Below are 23,672 nucleotides of genomic sequence, written 5' to 3'. Positions count from 1 at the left end.
CCAAATGGCACCCTATTATTCTCTTAAGTAGTGCACTACTTTAGACTAGATCTCCACGGACTCTGTTTCAAAAGTAGTGCACTACGTAGGGAATAATAGGGTGCCATTTGGGAGGAACAACCAAGGTTATTATGGAGAAATTAGCCATGTTTTAAACAGTGGGCCACGACCAGATGACCAGTCACGACCCCTTTAATATACTTCTAATGATGTCATTTACCGTGCAGCCACACACACACACACACACACACACACACACACACACACGAGAAGCTAGTCATGCCTTATAAGCTGTAGTATCCACATCTCTAGAGTTAATAACCGAGAGAGAGACACATTACCCACTGACTACACTACGAGAAGCTAGTCATGCCTTATAAGCTGTAGTATCCACATCTCTAGAGTTAATAACCGTGTTTCTCTCCCCTAATGCTTCTCACGGTGGATAACATCCTAAGGACTAAAAGGTATTAATGTGGCAGTGTTTTTTTTACACTGTCCGATAATAATGTAATAATGTTGATTGATACCTGATGAAGCTAAGACCTTAAGGACTATATCTATATATCTATATATATCTATATTTATATCTATCTATATTTATATCTATATATATATCTATATATATATCTATATATATCTCTATCTATATTTCTATCCATCTCTATCTATATCTATCTATCTCTATCTATATCTATATATCTCTTTATCTATATTTATATCTATATCTATATTTATCTATATATATCTATATATATCTAGATCTATATATATCTATCTATATCTATATATATCTATATCTCTATATCTCTCTATATCTGTCTATATCTATCTATATATATCTATATATATCTATATAAATCTCTATCTATATATATATTTATATATATATATATATATATATATATCTCTATCTATATATATCTATATATATCTCTATCTATATATATCTATCTATCTATCTATATATATCTCTATCTATCTCTATCTATATATCTCTATCTATCTATATATATCTATATCTATCTCTATCTATATTTCTATCCATCTGTATCTATATCTATCTCTATCTATATCTATATATCTCTTTATCTATATTTATATCTATATCTATATTTATCTATATATATCTATATATATCTAGATCTATATATATCTATCTATATCTCTATCTATATATATCTATATCTCTATCTATATCTGTCTATATCTATCTATATCTATCTCTATCTATATATATCTCTATCTATATATATATCTATATATATCTCTATCTGTCTCTATCTATATATATCTATCTATCTCTATCTATCTCTATCTCTATCTCTATATATCTCTATCTATATATCTCTATCTATCTATATCTATCTCTATATCTATCTATATATATCTATATATATATATCTATCTATCTATATCTATCTCTATCTCTATCTATATATATCTGATTACTATTAATGCTTGTTGGTTTTTTATATTAAACCAGTTTGTTTCTGTTTGAATGTGGAGTTGAATTCCTTTAATCTTGATGTGCAGAAAGTACTAAAAAGCCTGCAAATCATCAGCCCTGATAGAAACACACCATCACACACCATCAGCCCTGATAGAAACACACCATCAGTCCTGATAGAAACACAACATCACACACCATCAGCCCTGATAGAAACACACCATCAGTCCTGATAGAAACACACCATCACACACCATCAGCCCTGATAGAAACACACCATCACACACCATCAGCCCTGATAGAAACACACCATCAGTCCTGATAGAAACACACCATCACACACCATCAGCCCTGATAGAAACACACCATCAGTCCTGATAGAAACACACCATCGCACACCATCAGCCCTGATAGAAACACACCATCAGTCCTGATAGAAACACACCATCGCACACCATCAGCCCTGATAGAAACACACCATCAGTCCTGATAGAAACACACCATCGCACACCATCAGCCCTGATAGAAACACACCATCAGTCCTGATAGAAACACACCATCGCACACCATCAGTCCTGATAGAAACACACCATCGCACACCATCAGTCCTGATAGAAACACACCATCAGCCCTGATAGAAACACACCATCGCACACCATCAGTCCTGATAGAAACACACCATCAGCCCTGATAGAAACACACCATCAGTCCTGATAGAAACACACCATCGCACACCATCAGCCCTGATAGAAACACACCATCAGTCCTGATAGAAACACACCATCGCACACCATCAGTCCTGATAGAAACACACCATCACACACCATCAGCCCTGATAGAAACACACCATCGCACACCATCAGTCCTGATAGAAACACACCATCAGTCCTGATAGAAACACACCATCAGTCCTGATAGAAACACACCATCAGTCCTGATAGAAACACACCATCAGTACTGATAGAAACACACCATCAGTCCTGATAGAAACACACCATCGCACACCATCAGTCCTGATATAAACACACCATCGGTCCTGATAGAAACACAACATCACACACCATCAGCCCTGATAGAAACACACCATCAGTCCTGATAGAAACACACCATCGCACACCATCAGTCCTGATAGAAACACACCATCGGTCCTGATAGAAACACAACATCACACACCATCAGCCCTGATAGAAACACACCATCAGTCCTGATAGAAACACACCATCGCACACCATCAGTCCTGATAGAAACACACCATCAGTCCTGATAGAAACACACCATCAGTCCTGATAGAAACACACACGCCGATGCACCCGGTCCTGATAGAAACACACCATCAGTCCTGATAGAAACACACCATCAGCCCTGATAGAAACACACCATCAGTCCTGATAGAAACACACCATCAGTCCTGATAGAAACACACCATCAGTCCTGATAGAAACACACCATCAGTCCTGATAGAAACACACCATCGCACACCATCAGCCCTGATAGAAACACACCATCAGTCCTGATAGAAACACACCATCAGTCCTGATAGAAACACACCATCAGTCCTGATAGAAACACACCATCGCACACCATCAGCCCTGATAGAAACACACCATCAGTCCTGATAGAAACACACCATCGGTCCTGATAGAAACACACCATCAGTCCTGATAGAAACACACCATCGGTCCTGATATAAACACACCATCGGTCCTGATATAAACACACCATCGGTCCTGATATAAACACACCATCGGTCCTGATAGAAACACACCATCGGTCCTGATAGAAACACACCATCGGTCCTGATAGAAACACACCATCAGTCCTGATAGAAACACACCATCGCACACCATCAGCCCTGATAGAAACACACCATCAGTCCTGATAGAAACACACCATCGGTCCTGATATAAACACACCATCAGTCCTGATAGAAACACACCATCGGTCCTGATATAAACACACCATCAGTCCTGATAGAAACACACCATCGGTCCTGATAGAAACACACCATCGGTCCTGATAGAAACACACCATCAGTCCTGATAGAAACACACCATCAGTCCTGATAGAAACACACCATCGCACACCATCAGCCCTGATAGAAACACACCATCAGTCCTGATAGAAACACACCATCGGTCCTGATAGAAACACACCATCAGTCCTGATAGAAACACACCATCGGTCCTGATATAAACACACCATCAGGTCCTGATAGAAACACACCATCGGTCCTGATAGAAACACACCATCGGTCCTGATAGAAACACACCATCAGTCCTGATAGAAACACACCATCGGTCCTGATAGAAACACACCATCAGTCCTGATAGAAACACACCATCGGTCCTGATATAAACACACCATCAGTCCTGATAGAAACACACCATCGGTCCTGATAGAAACACACCATCGGTCCTGATAGAAACACACCATCGGTCCTGATAGAAACACACCATCGGTCCTGATAGAAACACACCATCAGTCCTGATAGAAACACACCATCAGTCCTGATAGAAACACACCATCGGTCCTGATAGAAACACACCATCGGTCCTGATAGAAACACACCATCAGTCCTGATAGAAACACACCATCACACACCATCAGCCCTGATAGAAACACACCATCAGTACTGATAGAAACACACCATCGGTCCTGATATAAACACACCATCAGTACTGATAGAAACACACCATCGGTCCTGATATAAACACACCATCAGTCCTGATAGAAACACACCATCGGTCCTGATAGAAACACACCATCAGTCCTGATATAAACACACCATCAGTCCTGATAGAAACACACCATCGGTCCTGATAGAAACACACCATCAGTCCTGATAGAAACACACCATCAGTCCTGATAGAAACACACCATCAGCCCTGATAGAAACACACCATCAGTCCTGATAGAAACACACCATCAGCCCTGATAGAAACACACCATCAGTCCTGATAGAAACACACCATCAGCCCTGATAGAAACACACCATCAGCCCTGATAGAAACTAAACATTGCCACTATTAAAAGGTGTTAGTATAAGAAATAGTCTTTTTTTTGTTGTTGTTATTTTCATGTCAGCTCATTGACTTAGCATCTAAGTGGTGATGTGATGTGTGTGTGTGTGTGTGTGTGTGTGACATCAGCTATTATTCTGTTTAGGTGTGGGCGGTGGACCTGGACCTAAGTTATAGTAACCAGTTGGCCATGACCCAGCTGATGCTCTTGGTGACGGGAGGAAAGCTGGACTGCCGGACGAGTCGTCTGGAGGTCGCCAAGCCCTTCCTGCTCCAGAAAGGATCCAAAGACACTGCTGTAGGCTTTCCTTTAGTTTCTCATTTCTGTTATCTTCAAACGGATTTTATAATATGTTTTAGAATCCTGTTTCTTCCTGTAGTATGTCCCTAGGACCCCCACCAACCTGCTTCTCACCACCCCCCACAACCACCAACCTGTTTCTCACCACCCCCCACAACCACCAACCTGCTTCTGACCCCCCCCACAACCACCAACCTGTTTCTGACCCCCTCCCACAACCACCAACCTGCTTCTCACCACCCCCCACAACCACCAACCTGTTTCTCACCACCCCCCACACCACCAGCCTGCTTCTCACCACCCCCCACAACCACCAACCTGCTTCTCACCACCCCCCACACCACCAACCTGTTTCTCACCACCCCCCACAACCACCAACCTGCTTCTGACCCCCCCCACAACCACCAACCTGTTTCTGACCCCCTCCCACAACCACCAACCTGCTTCTCACCACCCCCACAACCACCAACCTGCTTCTCACCACCACCACACCTTCCTCCACCACCTCCACATCCTCCTCCTCTTCCTCCACCACCTCCACATCCTCCAGGTCCTCCTCTTCCTCCACCTCCTCCTCCTTTTCCTCCACTACCTCCTCCTCTTCCTCCACTACCTCCACGTCCTCCTCCTCTTCCTCCACCACCTCCACATCCTCCTCCTCTTCCTCCACTACCTCCACATCCTCCTCCTCCTCCTCCACATCCTCCTCCTCTTCCTCCACCACCTCCACATCCCCCTCCTCTTACTCCACCACCTCCACATCCTCCTCCTCTTCCTCCACTACCTCCTCCTCTTCCTCCACTACCTCCAGGTCCTCCACATCCTCCTCCTCTTCCTCCACTACCTCCAGGTCCTCCTCCTCTTCCTCCACATCCTCCTCCTCCTCCTCCACATCCTCCTCCTCTTCCTCCACTACCTCCAGGTCCTCCTCCTCTTCCTCCACAACCTCCAGGTCCTCCTCCTCTTCCTCCACCTCCTCCACCACCTCCTCCTCTTCCTCCACTACCTCCTCCTCTTCCTCCACTACCTCCAGGTCCTCCTCCTCTTCCTCCACCTCCTCCACCACCTCCTCCTCTTCCTCCACAACCTCCAGGTCCTCCTCCTCTTCCTCCACTACCTCCTCCTCTTCCTCCACTACCTCCAGGTCCTCCACATCCTCCTCCTCCATCACACCCCTCAGGCCTTATTGCTTAAATCTATCATTGAATATTATCTCAGTGTGTCACAATAAGATCCACCCACATTGATCCGTGTTTTATTTATTTAAATACAACTAAATACTGTAATTACGGCCTCCCTGCTCTGGCCTGAACCCAACCGGTGCTTAGCTGCTAAATTAATCCATTATCATTTTGACTGATGAGCCCGGATAATGAAGCCATTAATAATGCATAGATATAGTGTTCATTATGCAAGCTGTGGTGTGTGTGTGTGTTTGTGCGTGCCTGAACAGAGCGCCGCATTAGATTAACTTGACGTGCATCAAGCCAGCCAGGCCTCTAAACAATACACTCCTTTTATTAGGAGGGACACACAGGAGTCTACGCTTGTTAGTCCGCCACTGGTCTTATTTTTTATCGAACATCCATTTACATTCGTGTGTGTGTGTGTGTGTGTGTGTGTCTCTCGATGCACCAGTAACACAACAATATGTCTCCGACCCTGCGCTCTGCTGCGTGATAATGTCTTTAGAACTGGCCTATCATTAGAGCCCGCTGGATATTACAAACACAATTAAATCCCTGCTGGGCAGACATACTTTTATTGTTGTGTGAGGAGACTGGCTCTGACAAATGGAAGCACACGGCCATCACAACGAGTTATGGGCTGAAGCTGGGTCTCTGAAGTAGACAGGGGGCTTTTAGTCCTGAAGCTGGGTCTCTGAAGTAGACAGGGGGCTTTTAGTCCTGCTGCTGGGTCTCTGAAGTAGACAGGGGGCTTTTAGTCCTGAAGCTGGGTCTCTGAAGTAGACAGGGGGCTTTTAGTCCTGAAGCTGGGTATCTGAACTAGACAGGGGGCTTTTAGTCATGAAGCTGGGTCTCTGAAGTAGACAGGGGGCTTTTAGTCCTGAAGCTGGGTCTCTGAAATAGACAGGGGGCTTTTAGTCCTGAAGCTGGGTCTCTGAAGTAGACAGGGGGCTTTTAGTCCTGAAGCTGGGTCTCTGAAGTAGACAGGGGGCTTTTAGTCCTGAAGCTGGGTCTCTGAAGTAGACAGGGGGCTTTTAGTCCTGAAGCTGGGCCTCTGAAGTAGACAGGGGGCTTTTAGTCCTGAAGCTGGGCCTCTGAAGTAGACAGGGGGCTTTTAGTCCTGAAGCTGGGTCTCTGAAGTAGACAGGGGGCTTTTAGTCCTGAAGCTGGGTATCTGAACTAGACAGGGGGCTTTTAGTCCTGAAGCTGGGTATCTGAAGTAGACAGGGGGCTTTTAGTCCTGAAGCTGGGTCTCTGAAGTAGACAGGGGGCTTTTAGTCCTGAAGCTGGGTATCTGAACTAGACAGGGGGCTTTTAGTCCTGAAGCTGGGTATCTGAACTAGACAGGGGGCTTTTAGTCCTGCTGCTGGGTCTCTGAAGTAGACAGGGGGCTTTTAGTCCTGAAGCTGGGTCTCTGAAGTAGACAGGGGGCTTTTAGTCCTGAAGCTGGGTATCTGAAGTAGACATGGGGCTTTTAGTCCTGAAGCTGGGTATCTGAAGTAGACAGGGGGCTTTTAGTCCTGAAGCTGGGTCTCTGAAGTAGACAGGGGGCTTTAGTCCTGAAGCTGACAGGGGCTTTTAGTCCTGAAGCTGGGTATCTGAAGTAGACAGGGGGCTTTTAGTCCTGAAGCAGACAGGGGCTTTTAGTCCTGAAGCTGGGTCTCTGAAGTAGACAGGGGGCTTTTAGTCCTGAAGCTGGGTCTCTGAAGTCGACAGGGGGCTTTTAGTCCTGCTGCTGGGTCTCTGAAGTAGACAGGGGGCTTTTAGTCCTGAAGCTGGGTATCTGAAGTAGACAGGGGGCTTTTAGTCCTGAAGCTGGGTCTCTGAAGTAGACAGGGGGCTTTAGTCCTGAAGCTGACAGGGGCTTTTAGTCCTGAAGCTGGGTATCTGAAGTAGACAGGGGGCTTTTAGTCCTGAAGCAGACAGGGGCTTTTAGTCCTGAAGCTGGGTCTCTGAAGTAGACAGGGGGCTTTTAGTCCTGAAGCAGACAGGGGCTTTTAGTCCTGAAGCTGGGTATCTGAAGTAGACAGGGGGCTTTTAGTCCTGAAGCTGGGTATCTGAAGTAGACAGGGGGCTTTTAGTCCTGAAGCAGACAGGGGCTTTTAGTCCTGAAGCTGGGTATCTGAAGTAGACAGGGGGCTTTTAGTCCTGAAGCTGGGTATTCTGAAGTAGACAGGGGGCTTTTAGCCCTGCTGCATCTCTTCTGCTAGCGGCCCCTCTCTCTTTTCAACCTGCTCGATCCCTTTAAACCCTGACTGTGTTAACTATTGAACCTTTCTAGTGTTGACTTAACTTAGGACACACGCTGTCTCTGACTTCTACATAATTACCTTTTCTGGATATAAGTATTGTACTATTGTGTGTTTGCCCATACAAATAGAATGACATAGAAATAGAATGACATAGAACTAGAATGATACATTCAGACAAATTGCTGTGCTCTTAAGAGGCTTTGGCCTTTCTAGTCATTTTATTTCTATGCGTTTGCCACACTGTTTTAATAGTGTTTTCTATCCCAAAAGTAAAATGAAGACTATTGGAGTCATGATGCTATCATTTTGTATCTTGTATCTGGCATCACATGTCAGTGACCTGGCATGTCTTTTCAAAACATTAGTTTGTTCCTCCCTCCAATTAATTATTGAAGGTCCCTTTTTTTTAATGGAGCCCCCTTTTTGCTGCCCAGCGCTCATCATGTTCGCTAATCACACATACTCCCCAAAACACCGTTATTACAAATCGCACAGTATACTCCCCGACCTCAACGCTGTATGACCCTCAGGACATGTGTAGTAACTTCAGCAACTTCTATCCCATCTACACTGGCACCGCAATGCTCCATGACAATTAAACTCTAACCCAGAATGTAATTCAACATTATGCCCCATAATAATAATAATAATGAGGTGATATGCCACGCCCCCCACCCCCCCCCAGCCAATAGGTTCAACATTATACCCCTCCCCCCCCCCAGCCAATAGGTTCAACATTATGCCCCCCCCACACCCCCCCAGCCAATAGGATCAACATTATGCCCCCCCCCCCAGCCAATAGGATCAACATTATACCCCTCCCCCCCAGCCAATAGGTTCAACATTATGCCCCCCCCAGCCAATAGGATCAACATTATGCCCCCCCCCCCAGCCATAGGTTCAACATTATACCCCCCCCCCCCCCAGCCAATAGGTTCAACATTATACCCCCCCCAGCCAATAGGTTCAACATTATGCCCCCCCCCCCCAGATAGGTTCAACATTATGCCCCTCCCCCCAGCCAATAGGATCAACATTATGCCCCCCCCCCCCAGCCAATAGGATCAACATTATACCCCCCCCCCCCCCGCAGCCAATAGGTTCAACATTATGCCCCCCCCCAGCCAATAGGATCAACATTATGCCCCCCCCCCCCCAGCCAATAGGTTCAACATTATACCCCCCCCCCAGCCAATAGGTTCAATATTATACCCCCCCCCAGCCAATAGGTTCAACATTATGCCCCCCCCCGATAGGTTCGACATTATGCCCCTCCCCCCAGCCAATAGGATCAACATTATGCCCCCCCCCAGCCAATAGGATCAACATTATACCCCCCCCCCGCAGCCAATAGGTTCAACATTATGCCCCCCCCAGCCAATAGGATCAACATTATGCCCCCCCCCCCCCAGCCAATAGGTTCAACATAATATCCCCCCCCCCAGCCAATAGGTTCAACATTATACCCCCCCCCCCCAGCCAATAGGTTCAACATTATGCCCCCCCCCAGCCAATAGGATCAACATTATGCCCCCCCCCAGCCAATAGGTTCAACATTATGCCCCTCACCCCCAGCCAATAGGATCAACATTATGCCCCACCCCCCCAGCCAATAGGTTCAACATTATGCCCCTCCCCCAGCCAATAGGTTCAACATTATGCCCCTCCCCCCCAGCCAATAGGATCAACATTATGCCCCACCCCCCCAGCCAATAGGTTCAACATTATGCCCCCCCCCCCCCCGCCCCCCCAGCCAATAGGTTCAACATTATGCCCCATAATAATGAGGTGATCTGCCACACATATTATGCCCCCTTAAAATTCCAAACCCTAAACTGAGATTACTGAGCTCTCAGAAGCACAGTATTGATGCTAATGTTAAAGGTCGAATTTGGGCCAAAACGCCAGGTCATTTAATGCTTATATTTTTTTGGGGGGGGCTTCCATCCCAAAACAAATCCAGCTTCCATCCCAAAACAAATCCTGTGAAATGACATCAACACATACTGGAGGAGTTACTGACTAGCTACAGTGGCTAGCTTAGCTAACGAACTAGCTACATCACATCAACACATACTGGAGGAGTTACTGGCTAGCTACAGTGGCTAGCTTAGCTAACGAACTAGCTACATCACATCAACACATACTGGAGGAGTTACTGACTAGCTACAGTGGCTAGCTTAGCTAACGAACTAGCTACATCACATCAACACATACTGGAGGAGTTACTGGCTAGCTACAGTGGCTAGCTTAGCTAACGAACTAGCTACATCACATCAACACATACTGGAGGAGTTACTGGCTAGCTACAGTGGCTAGCTTAGCTAACGAACTAGCTACATCACATCAACACATACTGGAGGAGTTACTGACTAGCTACAGTGGCTAGCTTAGTTAACGAACTAGCTACATCACATCAACACATACTGGAGGAGTTACTGGCTAGCTACAGTGGCTAGCTTAGCTAACAAACTAGATACATCACATCAACACATACTGGAGGAGTTACTGACTAGCTACAGTGGCTAGCTTAGCTAACAAACTGGCTACGCCACAACACATACTGGAGGAGTTAGCTAAGCTAGCCACTGTAGCTAGCCAGTAACTCCTCCTGTATGTGTTGATGTGACGTAGCTTACTAGCTACGTAGGTTATGAACTAGCTACGTCGGTGTCTGCGCGCATGACCAGAATGACACATCGACGAACCACCAAAGGCACAGCCCATTTCTGTTTGAACATTTCGAATGGGGGTCGGAGTTGGACCGTTTTTTCGTGGCCAAAGTGGACCTTTAAAACCAAATAGGAGTTATAATGCAATAATACAGCATCTGCCCACCAGGCTATATACTTCCTGTTTACCTCTTCCACAATCACCAGGTTATATACTTCCTGTTTACCTCTTCCACAATCACCAGGCTATATACTTCCTGTTTACCTCTTCCACAATCACCAGGCTATATACGTCCTGTTTACCTCTTCCACAATCACCAGGCTATATACTTCCTGTTTACCTCTTCCACAATCACCAGGCTATATACTTCCTGTTTACCTCTTCCACAATCACCAGGTTATATACTTCCTGTTTACCTCTTCCACAATCACCAGGCTATATACTTCCTGTTTACCTCTTCCACAATCACCAGGTTATATACTTCCTGTTTACCTCTTCCACAATCACCAGGCTATATACTTCCTGTTTACCTCTTCCACAATCACCAGGCTATATACTTCCTGTTTACCTCTTCCACAATCACCAGGCTATATACTTCCTGTTTACCTCTTCCACAATCACCAGGCTATATACTTCCTGTTTACCTCTTCTACAATCACCAGGCTATATACGTCCTGTTTACCTCTTCCACAATCACCAGGCTATATACTTCCTGTTTACCTCTTCTACAATCACCAGGCTATATACTTCCTGTTTACCTCTTCCACAATCACCAGGCTATATACTTCCTGTTTACCTCTTCCACAATCACCAGGCTATATACTTCCTGTTTACCTCTTCTACAATCACCAGGCTATATACGTCCTGTTTACCTCTTCCACAATCACCAGGCTATATACTTCCTGTTTACCTCTTCCACAATCACCAGGCTATATACTTCCTGTTTACCTCTTCCACAATCACCAGGCTATATACTTCCTGTTTACCTCTTCTACAATCACCAGGCTATATACGTCCTGTTTACCTCTTCCACAATCACCAGGCTATATACTTCCTGTTTACCTCTTCTACAATCACCAGGCTATATACTTCCTGTTTACCTCTTCCTCAATCACCAGGCTATATACTTCCTGTTTACCTCTTCCACAATCACCAGGCTATATACTTCCTGTTTACCTCTTCTACAATCACCAGGCTATATACGTCCTGTTTACCTCTTCCACAATCACCAGGCTATATACTTCCTGTTTACCTCTTCTACAATCACCAGGCTATATACTTCCTGTTTACCTCTTCCACAATCACCAGGCTATATACTTCCTGTTTACCTCTTCCACAATCACCAGGCTATATACTTCCTGTTTACCTCTTCCACAATCACCAGGCTATATACTTCCTGTTTACCTCTTCCACAATCACCAGGCTATATACTTCCTGTTTACCTCTTCCACAATCACCAGGCTATATACTTCCTGTTAACCTCTTCCACAATCACCAGGCTATATACTTCCTGTTTACCTCTTCCACAATCACCAGGCTATATACTTCCTGTTTACCTCTTCTACAATCTGTCTCTCTGGCTTCATCTCTTTCACTTTTTTTTGAACCTTTTCAATGCAGGTCATTTTCTTTTTTAATATTTCTATCTTTTTTACAACTTCTGTCTTCTGTGGCTTCATCTTCATTTCTTCTGAATAATTCTAATAATGGTACAGTAGTACTAGTGGCGGTAATGGTTCTCTCTACAGCTCCCAGCGGTGGCCAGTCACTATGCTGTCCTGGGGAGCCGGCTGCTCCACACCAATCTGTCCATGGTGCACTATAGTGTCTTCTTCCAGATGTGCAAGGCTCAAGGCATCGGCTTCGACATCAAGGTATGGCGTTGTCTCAGTATAACCCTATCACTGGCAAGTAACAATATAGTGGGGTTTTTTTGTTTGTTTTTTACAACAAATGTAAAAAAGTAAAACTAAAATTGTAGTTTTACGTTTTAATGATAGTTAGAAAATGAATATATCAAATCAAATGTATTTTATAAAAGCCCTTCTTCTTCTTACATCAGCTGATATCTCAAAGTGCTGTACAGAAACCCAGCCTAAAACCCCCCCAAACAGCAAGCAATGCAGGTGTAGAAACACGTTTGTTAAAATATACACTGTGTATTATCGTCTGTGTTGTAGGAAAAGCAAGGCACTGTCTTTGTTCTCCATGACAGCTGTGAGAGATACAGTCTGGGAATGGTGTGAGTATCTTTAAATGAACACACTATAAACACACACAAACACGAAAGGCCTTTAGACCTGTTCTGTTAAAATGAATGAGGGAGAACAGAGAGTTTTAACTGAATAAGAGAGGATCGTAGACACACCTCATTCCTTTAAAGGATTAGCATGTCCCTTTCGGTTTAGTGAATGGAAATCCTCAGCAGTTTGTATGGAATCGGTTATTGAAGATACTGTATCTAATCACACCAATCCTGTGGTTTACATGCTACTGCTGTTGAACCGTTGTCTGTTCACCACATCTCTCCCCAACGACTGGAGATCAACTCAGCTGAAGTACTCATTTATCTACCACACACACACACACACACACACCACACACACACACACACACACACACACACACACACACACACACACACACCGCTGACGACCCCACAATAGCTGATGACTGTAGGCAGGGATGGACTGGGACCCAAAAAAACGTCCCTGGAGTGGACTTGAACCCAAACCGGGCCCACCACAACCGGCCCGCGGATACTCCCCCGCCCCTCCCCCCGCCGATGCACGCACGCACGCACAAAGCCACAGGACAGTTTTTCAATACCGTTGAATCTATTTCTTTGATGTTTTTTTTGAAATATATATATATTTGTAGCTACTTTTTAAGTAAATACAGTTACCTGCAGTCAACGTGTGCAATTCTTTAGGAGATAAAGCAGATTTTGCATTCTTCATTTCACTTGACACATCATTTTTCATTATGTAGCTTACCCTTAGTTCCAAGTCACAAAGCTTGTTTGCAAGAAAACAACAACGACGAGAGACCCGAGCCTTCTGAGTCGTTCACCGGTGTGCAACACGCGCCAGGTGATCTACACTCTTAGAAAAATAGGTGCTATCTAGAAGCTAAAAGGGTTCTTCGGCTGTTCCCCCTAGGAGAACCCTAAAAAAAAAAAAAACTTGTTGGTTCCAGGAATAACACTTTTGGATTCCATGTAGAATCATTTTGGGTTCCATGTAGAATCATTTTGGGTTCCATGTAGAATCATTTTGGGTTCCATGTAGAATCATTTTGGGTTCCATGTAGAATCATTTTGGGTTCCATGTAGAATCATTTTGGGTTCCATGTAGAATCATTTTGGGTTCCTTGTAGAATCATTTTGGGTTCCATGTAGAATCATTTTGGGTTCCATGTAGAATCATTTTGGGTTCCATGTAGAATCATTTTGGGTTCCTTGTAGAATCATTTTGGGTTCCTTGTAGAATCATTTTGGGTTCCATGTAGAATCATTTTGGGTTCCATGTAGAATCATTTTGGGTTCCATGTAGAATCATTTTGGGTTCCTTGTAGAATCATTTTGGGTTCCATGTAGAATCATTTTGGGTTCCATGTAGAATCATTTTGGGTTCCATGTAGAATCATTTTGGGTTCCTTGTAGAATCATTTTGGGTTCCTTGTAGAATCATTTTGGGTTCCTTGTAGAATCATTTTGGGTTCCATGTAGAATCCTTTCCACAGAGGGTTTTATATTGAACCGAAAATTGTTCTACCTGGAACCAAGAAGGGTTCTACCTGGAACCAAGAAGGGTTCTACCTGGAGCCAAGAAGGGTTCTACCTGGAACCAAGAAGGGTTCTACCTGGAACCAAGAAGGGTTCTACCTGGAACCAAGAAGGGTTCTACCTGGAACCAAGAAGGGTTCTACCTGGAGCCAAGAAGGGTTCTACCTGGAACCAAGAAGGGTTCTACCTGGAACCAAGAAGGGTTCTACCTGAAACCAAAAAGGGTTCTACCTGGAACCAAGAAGGGTTCTACCTGGAGCCAAGAAGGGTTCTACCTGGAGCCAAGAAGGGTTCTACCTGGAACCAAGAAGGGTTCTACCTGGAGCCAAGAAGGGTTCTACCTGGAACCAAGAAGGGTTCTACCTGGAACCAAGAAGGGTTCTACCTGAAACCAAAAAGGGTTCTACCTGGAACCAAGAAGGGTTCTACCTGGAGCCAAGAAGGGTTCTACCTGGAGCCAAGAAGGGTTCTACCTGGAGCCAAGAAGGGTTCTACCTGGAACCAAGAAGGGTTCTACCTGAAGCCAAGAAGGGTTCTACCTGGAACCAAAAAGGGTTCTACCTGGAACCAAGAAGGGTTCTACCTGGAGCCAAGAAGGGTTCTACCTGGAACCAAGAAGGGTTCTACCTGGAACCAAGAAGGGTTCTACCACATGGAACCAAGAAGGGTTCTACCTGGAACCAAGAAGGGTTCTACCTAGAACCAAGAAGGGTTCTTCCTGGAACCAAAAACGGTTCTCCAGTGCCATACAGATTGCAAAATAGTTGGGAAGAGATGTTTGATGTACCGATTCCATGGTACAGGGTGTATGAGTTGATATATAAAACAATGCAAGATAAAATACTTTTCAGCTAAAGTTATTATATAGAATTCTTGCCACCAACAAAATGTTGAATATTTGGGGGATAAAGTCATCGAAGCTCTGCAGATTTTGCTGTGAGGATACAGAATCAATAGACCATTTATTTTGGTATTGCCCTCAGGTAGCCTGTTTCTGGTCTCAGGTTCAGGAATGCCTGAAAATGCATAGAATTGATCTCAAATTGACCCTAGATGTCACGTCCTGACCAGTAAAGGGGTCATTTGTCATTGTAGTATGGTCAGGGCGTGGCAGGGGGTGGTTGTTTTGTGTGTTTTGGGGTTTTTGGGTTCTAGGTGATTTTGGTTCTAGTTTTCTATTTCTATGTTTCTTTTTCTATGTGTGGCCATGTATGGCTTCCAATCAGAGGCAGGTGTCTTTCGTTGTCTCTGATTGGAAGCCATACTTAGGCAGCTTGTTTTTCCTGTGTTTTTGTGGGTGGATGTGTTTTCCGTTATAGTCTTGTACCTTACGGAACTGTCGTTTGGTAGTATTTTTGTTCAAGTGTTCACTTTGTCAAAATAAAGAAAGACGATGAGCACTATACGCGCTGCGTTTTGGTCCCCTTCCGTCGATGCTTATGACCCTAGAAATAGTACTGTTAGGAGATCTGGAGAGACCGGGTCAGTCAATTACTAATATACTAATACTCTTAGTAAAAGTATTTATCTTCAACATGCAATCTGTGGATTCTATTCGATTAGATAGATTTGAAATTGTACGTTAAACATCACAGCATAGTTGAAAGATATGTGTTGCGTAGAAATCCGAAGTGGGTGGCCAGCAGAGATAGATGGGATGGGCTGAGGGAAGCTGAGGGTTGGGATGGGTTGGAACAGGAAGTGGGTGGCCAGCAGAGATAGATGGGATGGGCTGAGGGAAGCTGAGGGTTGGGATGGGTTGGAACAGGAAGTGGGTGGCCAGCAGAGATAGATGGGATGGGCTGAGGGAAGCTGAGGGTTGGGATGGGTTGAAACAGGAAGTGGGTGGCCAGCAGAGATAGATGGGATGGGCTGAGGGAAGCTGAGGGTTGGGATGGGTTGAAACAGGAAGTGGGTGGCCAGCAGAGAGAGATGGGATGGGCTGAGGGAAGCTGAGGGTTGGGATGGGTTGGAACAGGAAGTGGGTGGCCAGCAGAGATAGATGGGATGGGCTGAGGGAAGCTGAGGGTTGGCATGTGGAATTGGAGACAAGTGGGAGTGGAGTTGCTGTGTGGGAGATAGAATGATGGTTAAAGATAAAAGTAAATAAATAAATAAAAGCAAAATAAAACATAATAAAAAGTACATTTGAATGACACTGAGTGGCAGTGTTTTTACAACTAATGCCGGTTTGCCCGAGGCTGATGCCGTGCAGGTGTTTGTACACATGCATATACACACACTCTCATTCAAATAAACACATACAAGAACACACACATACATGTAATAGTGCCAGACATGCACACAAACATATACAGTCGGCGTTTCTGTTATGATTTCAGTTGTCCTTGATGTTGAGGTTTTAAATGTATTTATTTATAAAAAAATTAAAAAAACATTTGCATTGTTGTTTGCCGTTTTCTTATGTAATTTCCTTTTTTTCTCTTTAGTTCATTCTCTTGGTTGTTGGTGCATTATGGGGGTTCTTGGGGAATATAATTCATTGTATTTTTTATTTGTCTTCTTGTTGGGGGGGGGGGGGGGCGGTGGAAGGGGGTCTCGAATGGTTGAGGGAGCAGCTATTGGGGAACTGTGGGGGGGATCTTGGAGGGTTGAGGGAGCAGCTATTGGGGAACTGTGGGGGGGATCTTGGAGGGTTGAGGGAGCAGCTATTGGGGAACTGTGGGGGGGATCTTGGAGGGTTGAGGGAGCAGCTATTGGGGAACTGTGGGGGGGGGATCTTGGAGGGTTGAGGGAGCAGCTATTGGGGAACTGTGGGGGGGATCTTGGAGGGGGGGAGCAGCTATTGGGGAACTGTGGGGGGGATCTTGGAGGGTTGAGGGAGCAGCTATTGGGGAACTGTGGGGGGGATCTTGGAGGGTTGAGGGAGCAGCTATTGGGGAACTGTGGGGGGGGGATCTTGGAGGGTTGAGGGAGCAGCTATTGGGGAACTGTGGGGGGGGATCTTGGAGGGTTGAGGGAGCAGCTATTGGGGAACTGTGGGGGGGATCTTGGAGGGTTGAGGGAGCAGCTATTGGGGACTGTGGGGGGATCTTGGAGGGTTGAGGGAGCAGCTATTGGGGAACTGTGGGGGGGATCTTGGAGGGTTGAGGGAGCAGCTATTGGGGAACTGTGGGGGGGATCTTGGAGGGTTGAGGGAGCAGCTATTGGGGAACTGTGGGGGGGATCTTGGAGGGTTGAGGGAGCAGCTATTGGGGAACTGTGGGGGGGATCTTGGAGGGTTGAGGGAGCAGCTATTGGGGAACTGTGGGGGGGATCTTGGAGGGTTGAGGGAGCAGCTATTGGGGAACTGTGGGGGGGATCTTGGAGGGTTGAGGGAGCAGCTATTGGGGAACTGTGGGGGGGATCTTGGAGGGTGGAGGGAGCAGCTATTGGGGAACTGTGGGGGGATCTTGGAGGGTTCAGGGTTCATGTTTTTTAGCCTGGTGGTAGATCTGTCAACGTGCCCTTGAGCAGGGCATTGACCCTGTGTCACGGTTGTCGTTGGGAAAGGAGGACCAAAATGCAGCAGGTATGTGGTTGCTCATCTTGAACTTTTATTAAACTCAAAATGAACACCAAAATAACAAAACGAACAGTCTTCTCAGGCTCACACACGCTAGACAAGAAACAATCTCCCACAAAACCTACACCAAACAATTACCCATATATAGGACTCTCAATCAGAGGCAACGAGGAAGCACCTGCCTCCAATTGAGAGTCCCAAACCCCCATTAACCTAACATAGAAATACACTCACTAGACTAAACATAGAAATACATAATACACCTAGAACATAAACCAAAACCGGAAATAATAAATCAAACGCCCTTCTACAAAAACACCACCCCGAACCACATAAAACAAATACCCTCTGCCACGTCCTGACCAAACTACCATAACAATTAACCCCTTATACTGGTCAGTACGTGACACCCTGGATGCTTCTGTGTGTCGCTCTGAATGGGAATCTGTTGGATGACTGGTAGGATGTAGTTGTTGAGTGGCTTCACTGCAAGTATATTGTATGTTTCGGATATTCAATAAAACATTTATTTAAAAAAAAAATATTTTTTTTTTTACGGTTCTGCTACGGGAAAACCCAAAGAACCCTTTTGGAGTATAGCGACAGTATGGAATTCACAACTAAATGTTTGCCAGTGTGACAACGTCCACAGGTGGCGCCTCTCCCCGTTCGGGCGGCGCTCGGCGGTCGTCGTCGCCGGCCTACTAGCTGCCACCGATTTTCCTTTTCTGTTTCGTTTGGTAATGTCTGGTTAGGGTAGCACCTGTTTTGTGTTTAGTAATTAGTGGGGTATTTAGTCTGTCTGTTTTGTGTTTGAGGTTGTGCGGGATTGTTTTGCGTCTGTTGTTGTAGGTTGAGGGTAAATTATTCTTGTCCTCAGAATATGTTCCGTGTTTTTCGGGCTGCGTCCCGCTTCATTCCTAGATTGTGTTTGTCTTGTTTGGAATTATTTTTACCCTGCCTTGTCAGTTCGGTTCTTTGGACTTGCATTCTTCATTAAACGTGTTTCACGTACCTGAGTCTCCTGCGCCTGACTTCACCCCTCCTGCAGAACTACTTTTGACAGCAAACTAGATACAGTATCTTATCATTTAATTGACTCAAATGTGCTATATGCTCTGCAGTTGTGCATTTGGTTTGCTAACTCAGTAGCTAGTTATCTATCTAGCTAAGTGGTTAGCTTCTTGCAAAATCAAGCTTCTCTTGGTAACAGCAGAGAATACCCCTCCTGGATCAAGATCTTTACTGGCTATCATTTGTTTTGTGCGTGCAGCAAACTGTGAGTTACTTTTATAACTGTCCTACAAGAGCTTGTTAGCATTTAGCTAGCATTCGCTATGAGATTATACATGTACTTGTTAGCATTGCTAACAATCGAATTACAGAGGCTCAGTGGGGTTAGAAAATAGCGGCTCCCCTTGTGTTCAGTGCCGGTATTACCGTTTTCCCAGGATGGCACAAGGTCGGTTTGAAGGTATGACATTCTGCATACTGCCCAAGCCTAGCCCTCAACCACCTGGACAAAAGGAACACCTATGTGAGAATGCTGTTCATTGACTACAGCTCAGTATTCAACACCACAGTGCCCTCCAATCATATCACTAAGCTAAGGAACCTGGGACTGAACACCTCCCTCTGCAACTGGATCCTGGACTTCCTGACGGGCCACCCCCAGGTTGTGAGGGTAAACAACAACACATCTGCCACGCTGATCCTCAACACTAGGGCCCCTCAGGGGTGAGTGCTTAGTCCCCTCCTGTACTCCCTGTTCACCCATGACTGCGTGGCCAAACACGACTCCAACACCATCATTAAGTTTGTTGACGACACAACAGTGGTCTGCAACAGCCTGATCACCGACAACGATGACACAGCCTATAGGAAGGTGGTCAGAGAACTGGCAGCGTGGTGCCAGGACAACAACCCCTCCCTCAATGTCAGCAAGACAAAAAGGAAATGATTGTGGACTACAGGAAACGGAAGGCCCGAGCACGCCCCCATTCACATCGATGGGGCTGTAGTGGAGCAGGTCAAGAGCTTCAAATTCCTCGGTGTCCACATCACTAAGGATCTATCATGGTCCAAACACACCAAGACAGTCGTGAAGAGGGCACGACAACGCCTCATCCCCCTCAGGAGACTGAAAAGATTTGTCACGGGTCCTCAGATCCTCGAAAAAAGGTTCTACAGCTGCACCATCGAGAGCATCCTGACCGGTTACATCAGACTGCTGAACACTTGAACAGGACTGACCACCTGCACTGATTCTCCACACCTTAGACCACATGCACACGCACACACACACACACACACACACACACGCACACGCACACACACTCAACTTACACACACACACACACACACACACACATCAAAAATGCTGCTATCAGACTCTTATTATAGTTGCTAAATATTGCTCAGTTTATTATACACCTTTATTTAACCAGGTAGGCTAGTTGAGAACAAGTCCTTTATTTAACCAGGTAGGCTAGTTGAGAACAAGTCCTTTATTTAACCAGGTAGGCTAGTTGAGAACAAGTCCTTTATTTAACCAGGTAGGCCAGTTGAGAACAAGTCCTTTATTTAACCAGGTAGGCTAGTTGAGAACAAGTCCTTTATTTAACCAGGTAGGCTAGTTGAGAACAAGTCCTTTATTTAACCAGGTAGGCCAGTTGAGAACAAGTCCTTTATTTAACCAGGTCGGCAAGGTGAGAACAAGTTCTCATTTACAATTGCGACCTGGCCAAGATAAAGCAAAGCAGTTCGACACATACAACAACACAGAGTTACACATGGAATAAACAAAACATACAGTCAATAGCACTTGCCCCCCCCCCTTAAATCCCTCTTTCCCCAAAACACATGTAAATATTGTATAAATTGTGTCTTCCTGTATTATACTGATGATAATTTGTTTTATTATATTCTCCATTTACTTTATGTTGGTAATCTTATCTTGTATTAGTTCTTATTGTTGTTGTATTGTCCAGAAGGAGCCTGCCAGTAAGCATTTCGTTGGACAGTGTACGCCATGTGTATCCGCATACATACGACTAATAAAACTTGGAAAAAACACACACAGACACACAGACACACACACACACACACACAGACACACACACACACACAGACAGACAGACACACACACACACACACACACACACACAGACAGACACACACACACACACACACGACAAGCCAAACGTGGTGATTTGTTTGTTTGTTTACCCGGGCAGCGAGGATCGTTAGTAAACGTGGTTTTGTCTTATTGTGTTCGTTTAACAGAACCGTCAGTGACGACCTCCAGGGCGCCTTGATGACCTTTGCTCGTAACCTGTCCGTCATCCATCAGGAGGTATCAGCTCCCAACATGCAGGGAGAGACTAACTTTAAGGTACGCTGTTAATGAGCTAACAATCTCAACAACAACAAATTATAGCGCGATGTGTGATATTATGACTTGATGAACGATTTATAAGTGGTTCAGGAAGTGCACTGCAAAATTCCAAATTCTCTTCAAATGCTTTTCAATAAGGAACATGTGGAATTTGCTTTTACTTTTCTGAACTGAAATTGAAATTGAACCCTGAGTGGTAATGTTATAGATGGTGTGTTTGTTAGTGAACTGTAAAGCCTGTTGCCTTGTGTGTTACCTGCAGGATCTGATTAGGGACATAGAAGAGGTTTTGGGAATTACAATCCAGAATAAATCCCAGGTGACCAAAGAAGAAGAGGAGACTGTTGCTGTCCGGACTAAACTGGATCACTGACCCTCTCTCCCACACACGCACATGCACGCACGCACACACACACACACACACACACACACACACACACACACACACACACACACACACACACACACACACACACACACACACACACACACACACACACACACACACACACACACACACACACACAACTAGGATGACTTGGTCACTTTATGGAAGAAATGCGGCCGTTTTGATCAGATCTCAATGCCAATTATTCCAACTGATAATTTTAGACCCTATTATCTATTTCTATATGTATTTCATAGAGTTTTTCCTACTTACTAGGGAAAATACATTATTCCATCCCTGAACGACTGTGACCTCTGTTAATGTGTGATTGTTCATACTGTAGCCTAAACACAATCAGGGAACAAGTTCCCGTGTGGCTCAGTTGGTAGAGCATGGTGTTTGCAACGCCAGGGTTGTGGGTTCGATTCCCACGGGGGACTAGTACGGAGAAAAAAATGTATGAAGTGTATGAAATGTATGCATTCACTACTGTAAGTCGCTCTGGATAAGAGCATCTGATAAATGACAAAAAATGTATTTAGAGCAACTGAAGTTAAGTCCATAAAAAAACATTATGATAGATTCAAATATACATTTAATGTAGAGAGTAATTTATCGAAAAATCACCCTTCAGCTAGGAACTAAAGTTCGCTGTGCTATGTTGCTGGTCAGACGAAATATATTGCTATATTCAGTTACAGGGTGAGTTGAAGCAAAGATTATGGATATATTGACAAGATGCATGTCTCTCCACCCTAACCAATGAGAGTCCAACAAAACGTCACGGAAAGGATTCGTCTAGTTCCCGCCTATCCTTTCTTTGGATTGGTGCATACATCTCATTATTATAATCCTTTTCTTTTTTTTGAAAATATTCGACGAGGGTTGTTGACGTCAGCCGCCTGTATTCACTGGAGAGAGATGCTATGCTAGCTAGCCTCATATCATGAATATGCATAGCCGTCTCAATACAACTCCTATATAAAATGATTTTTGTTTCTTCCTCAAAGCTGCCAGGATTTCACATATTCTACTTATATCGTTAAACTCGTAACAACTTACGAACCTTCTATTCGATCAAATAAACTTCAGGGGGGGGGAAAACACTCCTTGTGGCTCGGTTGGCGAAACGACGAAGAAATGCCAACTGCTGAAGGGAGACACATTTTTTTTCTGCATCGTCTCTCGTCCATCTTTCTCTCTGGTTGAAGTTCCTTACGATCCTTGGGGCGTCCTTGGGGCATCTTTGGGGCATCCTTGGGACATCCTTGGGACGTCCATGGGACATCTTTGGGGCGTCCTTGGGACATCTTTGGGACGTCCTTGGGGCGTCCTTGGGGCGGCAGGGTAGCCTAGTGGTTTAGAGCGTTGGGCTAGTTAACTGACTAGTTAATTTTAAAGGTCAAATAAAACATGAATCAAACCCAGCAGTTGCTTTCTGTGTGGTGTTACATTGGATTTAACCAGCTTAGGTATCACATTAAATCTGTGTGGATTTTAACAGTAATAGCAGCAGAAGGTTTGAATGTTGAACTGTTGTTGAACACATATCCATTAAACATGTTGGATTACATCATGAAAAAAAAACAGTTGGACTGCAGTATTTATCATTCAGCGTTGATGAAGCTGTCGGTCTGATCGAGGCGTTAGGGGGAGGTTCCGAGGATCCCGGATAGGTTAGCACCTTGAAA

At 44.9% G+C, this 23,672-nt stretch overlaps 1 protein-coding gene across 1 annotated transcript in view; it reads left to right on the top strand.

Annotated features, from left to right (window-relative positions):
* The window catches only part of iqch (IQ motif containing H), a 188,260-nt gene extending 164,988 nt beyond the window's left edge, over positions 1–23,272 (top strand). The window contains exons 19-23 of the mRNA XM_045706147.2: positions 4,616–4,768; positions 12,632–12,757; positions 13,064–13,125; positions 21,482–21,590; positions 21,856–23,272. Of these exons, the coding sequence (XP_045562103.2) occupies positions 4,616–4,768; positions 12,632–12,757; positions 13,064–13,125; positions 21,482–21,590; positions 21,856–21,966 (561 nt within the window). The 3' untranslated portion in view covers positions 21,967–23,272. The remainder of the gene's footprint in view (positions 1–4,615; positions 4,769–12,631; positions 12,758–13,063; positions 13,126–21,481; positions 21,591–21,855) is intronic.
* The last annotated feature ends 400 nt before the right edge of the window (positions 23,273–23,672 follow it).

The sequence above is a fragment of the Salmo salar genome, chromosome 23 (assembly GCF_965601325.2).
Source record: "Salmo salar chromosome 23, fSalSal1, whole genome shotgun sequence".
In the NCBI taxonomy this organism is placed as follows: Eukaryota; Metazoa; Chordata; class Actinopteri; order Salmoniformes; family Salmonidae; genus Salmo; species Salmo salar.
The sequence above is the reverse complement of the archived record's forward strand: the minus strand, read 5'-3'. Positions and strand labels throughout refer to the sequence as shown.